General features: G+C 37.3%; 1 protein-coding gene across 2 annotated transcripts; it reads left to right on the top strand.

Annotated features, from left to right (window-relative positions):
- Positions 1–665: 665 nt before the first annotated feature.
- Positions 666–11,558, top strand: TRAPPC6B (trafficking protein particle complex subunit 6B). Of its 2 annotated transcripts, XM_068991215.1 has the most exons (6): positions 666–957; positions 5,875–5,942; positions 6,861–6,978; positions 7,931–8,014; positions 9,680–9,773; positions 10,466–11,558. In XM_068991215.1, the coding sequence occupies exons 1-6, from the start codon at positions 877–879 to the stop codon at positions 10,495–10,497; spliced, it is 477 nt and encodes a 158-aa protein (XP_068847316.1). In that variant the 5' UTR covers positions 666–876; the 3' UTR covers positions 10,498–11,558. The 2 variants fall into 2 exon arrangements, with proteins under 2 accessions (XP_068847316.1, XP_068847317.1); XM_068991216.1 differs by lacking the exon at positions 7,931–8,014.
- Positions 11,559–12,001: the final 443 nt, after the last annotated feature.

Genomic DNA, 12,001 nt, shown 5'->3' with positions numbered 1-12,001 from the left:
TCCATCCCACAGTGACGTCGCATTTCTGAAGTCTTTTATTTGCATTTTCTGATTAAAATTTCCCTGTTCTTTTGTTACTCCATCCACCCTGTCCCTTACTCCCAGTAAACTTCCTGGCAGCCAAAATGGCTCTAAATCTTATACCTAGGCTTATCCAAAATGGATTGGGATAATTTCTCAATATACCTAAAATTTATCAGTTTAGTTCACTCCTCAGTCGTGTCCGACTCTGCGACCCCATGCACTGCAGCACGTCAGGCTTCCCTGTCCATCACCAACCTAAAATTTATAGCCTGAAAACTTACGATTTATTCACTCCTTACAACTTTTCATATTTAGGAGCATATAGCAGAAGTGGAAGCTTTTAATGAAACTATTAGACAACGTTGTCAGTTCTAACAAAACGAATTAACAGAGATGGCAGCGGGAGCTCTTCTCTTATCTTACCAACTTTTCCACTTAGCACACGAAAAACCCTTCCTCCTATCAGCGCCAGTGGTTCACCCCGGACAAGCAACTCTGCGACCATAGAGCTGGCGGAATGCCGGGGTAGAGGGGACCGGATGTTGTTTTTTTCACCTCCCCGCCTAGGGGCCGGATCGGGTCTCCACCGGCTGGCTTTGGTTCCCGTTGCTGTCAGACTCTCCCGTTCAGCCGTAGGGCTGAGTGGCCCTGGGGTGAGCTCGCCCCGGGACCAGACTCGCTCCGTTACCAGCCTTTAGGAAGCTGCGTGGATTCCTGGTCTCCTAGCAACGAGGGCCTGGCCTCGGACTGAGCAGGCTGCGTAGCTGTCCAAGCAGTTGGGGCGCTATCCAGAATCTCCAAGCCGGACCCAAACGGGAGCCGAAACCTCGAGCTTGGAAGAATAAGCAGGAAATGGCGGACGAGGCGTTGTTTTTGCTTCTGCATAACGAGATGGTGTCTGGAGTGTACAAGTCCGCGGAGCAGGGGGAGGTGGTGAGTGCTGCCACACGCCCTGACACTCCTTGTTTCCACTCAGTTCTTTCCTTCAACCCCTTTCCCGTCGCATGCCACGCGTCGCCTCCCGAAGTGTAGACAAATTGGTCCACCTTCAGGTATCCTAAGTCTTAGAACCTGTCAGCTGTCCAGTCTTGCATTCTTGTCTCTTTCGTATTTTCTACTCTCTGCTATCTTTTTGTCCAGTCCTGTATCTGTGTCTGGCAGGCCACAGATTTTCTTAGTTTTGTCCCTTCCATGTGTTGCCCCTGCCCTGATTTGCGGCAGAGTTAACTGCTGATGTTGGCACCCCGACTTAATTCCACTGTCACTTCCAGCACTGCCTAGCTGTCCACTGGACAGACCTCTCCTAGCCTGAGAATCCTGTCCCTCCATCCACATCCCTAACCCTCACACTCCAGGAAACTCAGAGAAAGAAGGTTAATGGGATTTGAGGTCGAAGCAAAGGAAACTTTGCATGTGTTACTATGATTAGGAGACACAATGTAAAAAAATTTAGTGTGCATTATATGTCAGAGCTGGTCGCTGGGGATATAGTAATGAAGGAAACAATGGCCCCATCCTCCTGGAGGTTACTTCTAATGTATGTGAGTCTTCATTCACACTAATTGATTCATTTAGAAAATATGTTAAGTGTATTGTGGGCCTGACACTGTTAGATTAATAAGATGAAGTTCCTGCCTCATTGGGGAATGTGGGTTCAATGAATAATTAACAGTATTGGGTGGTATGAAATAATGGAGTTGTAGGATATCATATATAAAGTATTCTAAAGTCATGCTTAGGTCAGAAGCTCTAGTTTCTATAATGCTGTTGATAAAGAGGGGTAGAAAGTAAGGGCAGGACAAGCATCCTAGGCAAACGTAAAGTCATAGTGGAATGAAAGGTGTAGAGTATTTAAATATGTCTACATATTTATGAGTATTATAATATGCCTACATATTTACGAGTGAATATGAGCATTCACTGTGACTAGACTGAATAGGTGGAGAGTGAAAAGTATTGAAACCTAAAGCTAGAAAGAACCTTGTTATGATTAAAAACATGGACCTTCTCAGTGGAGGATTTTTAAAAAGAATGATACAGTCTATTTGCATTTCAGAAAGATAAAAGTAGCCTTTGGACTGGAGAGGGAAGCTCTTGTAGTGAGCAGCTCCATTACTGGAGGAGTCCAGGCAGGAGATGAAGAAGATCTGGATAAAGAGAAGAGAAGAGAATGGTTTGAGAGAGGAGGCTGAATCTCTAAGATTTGATTAGGTATAGGAATGAGAATTGAAAATTATCCCCAGGTGTTTAGCTTGAGCCACTGGGTTGGATGGAGAAGGAATAGAGAAGAGGTGAAGATACTGAATTATTTTGGACTGGTTGAATTTGTGGCACCTTAGGACATCCAGGAAGAGGTACTGTCAGTTTGTGAACTATAAGCAGGATACTCTCTGTTTTAGGGGGCTGTAACAAAGATGCCAAAGTGATTTATAAACAACAGAAATTCATTTCTCACAGTTTTGAAGGCTGGGAAGTACAGTCAAGGGACCAGAAAATTAAGTGTCTGGTGAAAGCCTCCTCCTGGTTTATAGATAGATGTGTTTTGGCTGTGTGCTCACGTGGTGAAAGGGGACTAGCTAGCTCTCTGGGGTATCTTTTATAAGGACACTAATGCTTTTCTTGAGGGCTCCACCCTCAAGACAGAATCATCTCCCAAGGCCCCTACCTCCTAATACCGTCTGGGGGTTAGGATTTCAACATACGAATTTTGGGGAGATACATTCAGTCTTTGGTATTAATTATGAATTAGAGACATTAATAGGAAGACATCAGGAAGAATATTGGAAATAAAGCAAATTTTATCCTGTTTTTTTTTTTTGGCCACACCTTGCAGCATGCAGGATCTTAGTTCCCAGACTGAACTCACGCCCTCAGCAGTCCTAACCACAGAACCACCAGGGAATCCCACAAAGTCTATTATTCAGATCCATCAGTAATAAGAGATTTTTTCCAAATTACAAACTTTTGACTTTAACATCATTAACAACCAGTAGTTAATGTTTAGCATCTGTGCTAAGTGCTAGTGCTTAATAGCAGACATTTGTGTTTGCGTTGAGTTAGTGTTCCTTAAATCCTTTTCCCCAGAGACTAATTAGTAACACACCTCTTTTACTCTTTTATCATAAAATCCCTGCTCCCTGCCCCACCACATATGCATCAGCTTGCTTCATTCTACTCTCCTACTTTCTTTCCCCCTTTCAGCTCTTGTCCAGGAAAACCTTTTTTAAAAATCCCTTTCCCCCGCTCAATGGGTTAGCCAAACTAAAACAAAACCAGTTGTTCTAATCGTGACTGATAATTTTGAGAGATGTGCTAGTCCTATAAGAGAAAGGAAATCCAAAAGTTTTGAATCATTAAAAATAACTTTCTTTTCCTATTGCAGTTTGTGTATGGTGGGGAAAAAATTATAAGTGCATATAAGCAAAAAGTATCTTTAAAAAGTTATGTAGTAGGCTCGATGATTAGAATCCATACTAGCATCTTGGTGTATGAGGGTTTGTTAACGTCTCTACTTTGAGTGTGCCTCCAGTTTTTCATGATAAATGTAAACGAAAGACATAATTCTATCATCCAGGGGTGGTCTTTATATATCTTTTTAGACATGAAGTCATAAGTGTAAGTGAAATCAAGGAAAAGACTAATGTTCTCACACTTCAAATCAATAGTTTTCCAACTGCACCAAAGAGGTATTAAATCTAATAATTGAATAACTGGACATTTAGCAATTTATTGGGAATAATTTTTTTTACATTAATGGATAAAATATTCCTAAGTTTTTCTTAAAAATTTGGTACTTACTAGTGAGCACTCACAGATGCCAAAGTGAATGAACAGGTAGCAACATCAGAAGGTTTTCCTAGGGCTTAATTCAAAAGTTCATGTGATTCATAGTTAAGATTTGAGAGTGTCTGCATATAAGCATATTTCCTGCTTATCAATATATTCCTGGGTGATTCTACAAAGAGTAGATTGTTTCACAAAGAGCATCATGATTTACAGGTCATTCTACCTGAGCATGTTTGGAAATGGGTGTGGAAATTAACAGAGTGGTGCTGTATGGTCCAGTGGAGAAACAACACGATTTGGTTTTTAGAAAGTCTATACCATAAATACAGAAAATAAAGGAGAAAAAACTAGAGAGACAAGGAGATCAGTTGGAAGGCTCTAACTGAAGACCAGGAGAGAAAGGTTAAGAGCTAATTTAAGCAGTCAAGAGAGAAGATCGATTTGGAAAAGCACGTACATGATAGGCCCCACAGGACTGCAGTGTGCGTGTAGGCTTGGCAGCACAGAGGTGAAGGAAATGGAAGTTGTCTGGTCGTAGTAACTAGATAGATGGTGGTGCCATTAATGAGGTTAAAGAATTTTGGAGGCAGAGCAAGCTGAGGATGCTAAGATAGTATCATTTTGAACATGCCATATTTAAGGGGCCTGTGGGACCTCAGGGCTTCCCAGGTGGCGCTAGTGGTAAAGAACCCACCTGCAACCCAAGAGACGCAGGAGACATGGCTTCGATCTGACATGGCTTCGATCTCTGGGTCGGGAAGATCCCCTGGAGGAGGGCATGGCAGCCCACTCCAGTATCCTTGCCTGGAGAATCCCAGACAGAGGAGCCTGATGAGCAACAGTCAACGGGGTCGCAAAGAGTTGGACACAACTGAGCACGCACACAGTGGGACCACTAGATGATTGTGTCTGCTAAAATCTGTACTAAAGATTTAGTAGTTATCCCTGTTAGTGGAGTACTTAGTAGAAGTTTCAGCAGATAACGAGGCCTGTGGTGTTAATGGAAGACAAAGGCTTCAAAATATATAAAACTTCTTGCCCTCTTGTTGCTGTATTCTAGTAGGTGGAGATGGAAGAACATGAACAGTATAAAATTAGTAAAATGTATATTAGGTTAAATGGTGAAAGAAGTTCCTTGGAGACAAATTAGGCAGAGAAATCAGAGCATCAGAATCATTTTTGGAGGGCTTCTTGAAACACAGGTTACTGATCCATACCTGCAGTTTCTGAGTCACTGAATTGGGGGTGGGGTTACAGAATTTGTAGTTTTGCAGGTTCCCATGTGATGCTGATGTTGCTAGTCTTGGGACACACTTTGGGAATCATTAGGTAGTTTCTGAATTGGAGTGATACTGTTGTTTTAAAAGACTGAAATTAGCCTCATTGAGATGATGACATGTGAGTGAAGACCTAAAGCCAGTGAGGTGGTCATGTGCGTTTCTAGATGGAGAGCTGCCTAGAGCCTGCCTGGCATGTTTAAGGACAGCAAGGAAATCAGTGAAGCTGGATGGAGTGAGTGAAGAAGAGGAGGTGAGGTTAGAGAGGCACAGAAGTCTGGATTGTATAGGGCTTTGTAGGTCATCCAGAGAATTTTGAGAGTCTTTGACATAGGTTTTATTTAAAGCCTTAAGAGTGGATGAGATTGTCAAAGGAAGAGTGAAGCAATTGCATGATTCCAGAAATAGGATGGGGGGTCACCAACTAAGATACACTAGGAAATAGAAAGCTTGGCTGACTCTAAGAAACATTTTGAAGCAGAACTGAGAACTTAGTGACAGCACAAAGGGAATGACAGATAAAAGTCAAAGGCAATACCTTGACCTGTTTTATATCAGAAAGAATAGTTGAAAATGGAAAAAGCCAGGGAAAGCAGGAAAAGTAATTGGGAAGAGGCTTTGGCATTTCTGAAAAGTAGTAACAGTTCTCTGTTTATCTTATTGCCTTATGAAAATTTTTAAGAAAATTCAAATATGACCTGTAATTCACTTTTTCTGACAATGTTTCAGTGAAATATTTACATTCTGGCATTCTAAAATTATTCAAAACTGTTATTTTTTTAAATAGGAAAATGGACGCTGTATAACCAAACTGGAAAACATGGGGTTTCGAGTGGGACAAGGATTGATAGAAAGGTGAGCAGTATGGATTTGAAAATTTTCTTCCAGGTAGGTTATGAACAAAGATGATCCATTTCAAAAGATTGCATAAAACTTGAGATACTTTCATTTTAATTCCTAAATTTTATTTATTCTGTTCTTTATTCACAGATTGAAATTTCCTTTTAGGTCTGATGCTATTTTAAGTCAGTTATCCAACTTTCAAACTTTGAAGAAAATATGTATTTGTTTTAAATTTTTTTCCTCGAAACTTTGGTGTGCTGAAACAACCATCTAAAATCTTGTTGCATTTCCTACTTAAGCTAGTAGGTTCTTTATCCTAAATGGAATATGGTTTAAATGCGTACCTTAGTCTCTGCTTATGCATGTGATCATCTTCAAACTTACAGGTCAATTTCTTCTAGTATTCCTTTCTCACTGTCTGAAATAACTGAACTCTTATATTTTCCTGATCTTCCTTCGTGGCTCAGGTGGTAAGGAATCCACCTGCCATGAAGGAGACCTGGGTTCGATCCCTGGATTGGGAAGATCCCCTGGAGAAGGAAATGGCAACCCACTCCAGTATTCTTGCCTGGAAAATCCCATGGACAGAGGAGTCTGGCAGGCTACAGTCCATGGGCCACAAGGAGTTGGACACGACTGAGCGACCTCTCTTTCTTTCATATTTTATATAACAGTACCATGATCATGCTCAGCTTTTTTAAAAAAAATATCAGCTGTACCTAAAATTGCTTACTGTTAGACTAATTTTAGCCCCATCATTATATAACAGAATGTGAATTCATTGAAGTGGGAACTACTTTGCTTGGTGCTTATCACTTTATGACTTGTCAGTAAATGTTCAGTGCTATTGTGGCATTTGGAAATTAGTGAATAATTTGTCCCTCCTGCTTTCTCGGGATGAAAAGTATTACTTCTAGTTGATCTTTTTAGGTTTACAAAAGATACTGCAAGGTTCAAGGATGAGTTAGATATCATGAAGTTCATTTGTAAAGATTTCTGGACTACAGTATTCAAGAAACAAATCGACAATCTAAGGACAAATCATCAGGTATTTAGATAAATTAAGGCCTAGTTTTTAAAGTCCTTTATCTTAATGTAAATGTCCTATTTTAGTGATTTACTTGTTATATAAAACTTAATTTCTCAGAAACTTAGGAATGTTTCTATGTTAGTAAAACATCATTTTTTTTTCTCTAATAAGGTATAGTGAATAAAGACAAGGGCAGTTATCTATAATGACAGCTGTCCCTTTCTCTCAATAAAATTTTAAGTTTTTAAAAGTAGCAAATATCAGAATGATAACAGTTTTAGGACTTGGTTCTTTCATTATTATTACTTAGTGGTGATAATATGCAGAACCACAGATACATCACATTTCTGTCTTTCAAGTAATTCCTGAAGTCTCATTGTAATTCTTGCCTGTTTAGTTGCCATTGTATTTTTTATTCTTAAAATATTGTTAATCTAAAAGTTAATAGGTTGCCTGAGAGATTATGCAAAAATTGACTTATTTTGTAAAATTCTAGGCGATATTTAGAATATATTTGGCATTTACTGAAGTATAAAAAATGAAAATAATGTTATCTCTTAGCTACCAGTAAAATTCATTTTTTCAGATAACATCAGCCTTAACCTAGAAGTACTTGAAATGCTTATAGGGAAAAGTGACTCTGATTATTGGCTTTCTAGGTATGAGTTAATTATATATAGCTGCTAATTTCACCTAGAATGTATTTTTCTTTCACACTAGACTGAATTCTTTAAGGACAGGAACTGTTTTATGTATCTTTGTATCTTCAGTATCTTTAAAGCATTCAGTAAATATTAGTGTTATAAATGATGAACAACTCTTCAACTTGAACACTGCAACACTTCTTTGTATAAAGAAAATTTGACCAATGGAAGGGAGCGTTTTAATAACTTCTAAAAATTCTTAAATTGTTATGAAGGGAAGAGTACAGATTACATTGACTTTGGATGTTTTTCTATTTTTGGGACAGGGCATCTATGTACTTCAGGACAACAAATTTCGCCTGCTTACTCAAATGTCTGCAGGAAAACAATATTTAGAACATGCATCAAAGGTATTTAATGGAATAAAAGATTGGTTTTTTTATTATGAAACAAGTAGAAATGTAGGGAAAAATACAATGCTAATCACAGACTTGAATTCAAAATGTTTTTAAATTGTTCCTTTTGCCTAAATACTGCTCTATGAAATAGAAAGATATTTATCATATTGAAATAGTTTAACTTGTAACTAAGTAGGCTTATGATGACCAATTCAAGAAACTCTATAGTTTAAATGTCATTAAAAAGGTAGATGATAAGATTCTCAAATATAGTATGGATACATCAGAAAAGATACTCAAGCTTAAAAAACTGGTATTAGCTATACAAAATTATTCACCTCAGAGTTCATATTTATCCATCAGTAAATTAAAAATTTTTTTAGTATAGTTAATATTTGTTTCTAAGAATATGTTTTGTATTAAGCATATGTGCATTTCAGGGTTTCCTGTATTTTTTTTTCAGTCTCAAGTAGGAATCAATAAATAGGCCAGATGTATTACAGAAAAGCTGACAAGTTTTAATATAAGGGTTCCTTTGAAATGATTAAAATACATTGGACAGTATGTAAAAGCTGCTTTTTATCTGTAAAATTTGTCCACACCTAAATTATCTAACACAAAGGCAGTTTAGTGTAGTGGCAAGAGTATGAACTTGGGACCAAATAAATCTAGATTTTAAGCTAACTCCACAACTTACAGATCCCCTCTGGACCTTAGTTTCCTTATTAATAAAACTGATTGTAACAATATATTATAAACAATCTCTAAGTTCTCCCCCAGTTTATAATTTCATGATTCCATATCTGATTAACTATCAGTACCCATTTATGTATATTATAAAATAATTTATTATTCATACATATTGTTGAATATCATGCAATACAAAAATCTAGAGGATAAAATACCTTGGACTATTTGGTTTTTTGGTTCTCATTTTTGTGCTGTCTCTGCTATGGCTTAGTCCCATTTCCTTGTTTCCTTAGCAGAGTTTGTCAACATTGGCACTTTGATCCTTTAAACTGGATAAGTCTTTGTTGTGGCAGGCTATACATCTTGAACAAGTCAAGATTCTTGGCTGTAGAAAGCAGAAACCAATCTTGATTGAATGGAATCATATTAGTTAGCTTACAGAATTGATGGGAAGGCTCAGAAAACAGGCAAGAACCATGGTTAGGGAAATCTCCTGGTGGTTTAGTAGTTAGGATTTGCTATGGCCCAGGTTCAGTCCCTGGTCAGGGAACTGTGATCCCACAAGCGGTCAACATGGTGTGGCCAAAATTAAAGAGGGAAAAAAGACACCATGGGAAGTTAAAGCAGCCAGGTCACTCCACAAGGAGAGTCTAGTTAGAATCCTTCAAGCAGCACTGACGGTAGACACAAACCACCTTTGCTGTCTCTAGAACTAATTCTAACCTCTTTCCAGCTTGTTTCTGTCACTCATAGATTCAGGGTCATGGACTAGACCAGTGAGTTGACTGAACTTAAGTCATGTGTCCATGTTTAGTTGCCAAGGAGCTGGGAAATCTAGTAAGAATTTTTAATAATTTGAAAAATTATTATACAGCTTTTCCAAATAAGTGACTTATTAACATCAAGGTTTAACTAAATGTCATATTTATCAATACCTTTACTGTCTAAGTAAATCCTTAATACTTTTTATACTTTTGTTCCTTTTAGTATTTAGCATTTACATGTGGCTTAATCAGAGGTGGCTTATCAAACTTGGGGATAAAAAGTATTGTAACAGCTGAAGTATCTTCAATGCCTGCCTGTAAGTTGACTTCATATTTCTTAACAAATGTTTTTAGCAGTTATTTATCAGGTCTGGTGGTGTGTGTTTGTTTCTTGTTTTTGTTACTTAGAGGACATTTAAAATGCTAAAACCATTTCATTTTACTTTTGTCAGTTTTAACACAATGTAGTAATATGTAGCATACTTATATTTATAGTCAGTGGTTTTTAAATTCATAATAGACAATGATTTAAGAAAATGTGCTAAGGAAATGTAAATTTATAAGACAACTTAAAGGGTGACTCTTAATTTTAAAGGAAAATTTTAAGATAGCAAGTTTCCTTATAATGTTGAAGATTTTTTAAAGTTTTCTCAAATACATCTATTATTTAAAACTAGATAAAGCCAACTAGTCATCACTAAACTCCTTTTCAAAACTCTCTTCACCACAGCTACTAACCAAGAATTGGCTTGAGCATCACTGTATTTCCTTTCTATTCATAGTAATTAGAAATGAAATACATAAAATATAGAAATCAGAGAAACAAAGGCACTCATTCACAAACCAGATAATCATGATAAAAATGAAACTGACTGTCAAATAGTGCGAAGTCATTTGATATAGCAAGTTTCTTAATTGAAACAACTTATTAAATAGAGCAGAAAATGGATGTTTAGACATGTTTACCTTCTACCTGAAATCAAAATGATTTTCATGTTTTCCTTTTTAGGTAAATTTCAAGTGATGATACAGAAGCTATAGAACCTACTGAAATGCAAGGATTTACTAGTGTAAAGAGATAAATTATTCCTGTATAAAGTATTTCAGATGGCAATGATTTAATTACATTGTTGGACATTTGTACTGATATAAGCTATTTGCTAACTTGTATAATGGAAGATGCACTCTTAAGCAGGAGGAAGGTTGTATTTTATCAATTTAAGACAGACCTTAAAGCAGGTAGAGACATTCTACTATAACATATACTTTACTGAAGCTATTCAGAATGAAAACCTAATTTTAAATAACTAAACACCAATGCAGGACCCTTATTTAAACATTTTTATTTGCTTAGAGTGATACATATTTAACCAGAAATGGAGAAGCAAAACTCAGGGTTTGGTAAATTAGTGTAAGGAAAAGTATGCACCAATCAGAATCATTTGTGTAAAAATGAACAAATTTTGGTTTATGAATTTTAGTTATTAAAAAAGCAAATAGTACACTAAATATTAAACTTTATTATCTTATTGCTTATAATTTATTACTGTTTTTATGCATGTATAAGGATTTCACTATATACATTGTGTGTTGTGTGTGTGATATATATAACTGCCTAAATTGCTTTAAAACTTTATTTTACTTTCATATAATTCAGTTCTTGAAAGCTCCATTAATGTAATAAAGTAAAATATAATCTAGATAAAGTCGGATACAGATGTGAATTCAGTGACCCCAGAGCCAAAGAATAATAGTATTTGAGGAAGGAAATGTTATACTTACTCCTGTTACAGTCTTGACGTTCCGTTTCTCTCTCCACATGTGGAAGTGCTGGTGAAGATTCTAACATCTCTATTTTTTCCCCTTACTTTTAGTCTTCCCCAAGGGCAGAAGGGTGGATGAATCTATAGTCACACCAGTATTCATGGGCCCATAAGCTTCTGTGGGTTGAGGTCAGTGCTCATCTAGTGTGTATCTTATCTCTTCTTTCATCTGATGATCATGAAAGGACAAGCACGGAGATGAAAGCTATCGTACTGAGGATAGCAGGTGCAGACAGAAAGCACCTGAATTGTGCTCTTGAATTAACCAATCCTGCAACTACTATACCTTTGGACTTTTATAATAAATTCCTTGTATTGTTCAGTCTCCCTTTTGTGTATTTTATTGTGTGTGTGTGCTCAGTTGTGCCTGACTCTTTGCGACCCCATGGACTGTAGCCCGCCAGGGTCCTCTGTCTACAGAATTCTCCAGGCAAGAATATTGGAGTTGGGTGCCATTTCCTTCTCCAGTGGATCTTCCCAATCCACGGACTGAACCTGCATCTCTTGTGTTTCCTGCATTGGCAAGCAGATTCTTTACCATTAGTGCCACCACTTGTAGCCAAAATATAAGCCTGTCTTGGTAGAGGTGAGGCAAAAGCTAGGTTATACAAGAAACAGTATGGGAATACTGAATTTTCTCTTTTCTGTAGGGGGAGGGGAAGACAAAGGGTTACATTTAAAACAATAAAACCATGAGGTGCTAAAGACAATATGAGGTTTTA

Source organism: Capricornis sumatraensis, chromosome 19 (assembly GCF_032405125.1).
Source record: "Capricornis sumatraensis isolate serow.1 chromosome 19, serow.2, whole genome shotgun sequence".
Classification (NCBI taxonomy): Eukaryota; Metazoa; Chordata; class Mammalia; order Artiodactyla; family Bovidae; genus Capricornis; species Capricornis sumatraensis.
The sequence above is the reverse complement of the archived record's forward strand: the minus strand, read 5'-3'. Positions and strand labels throughout refer to the sequence as shown.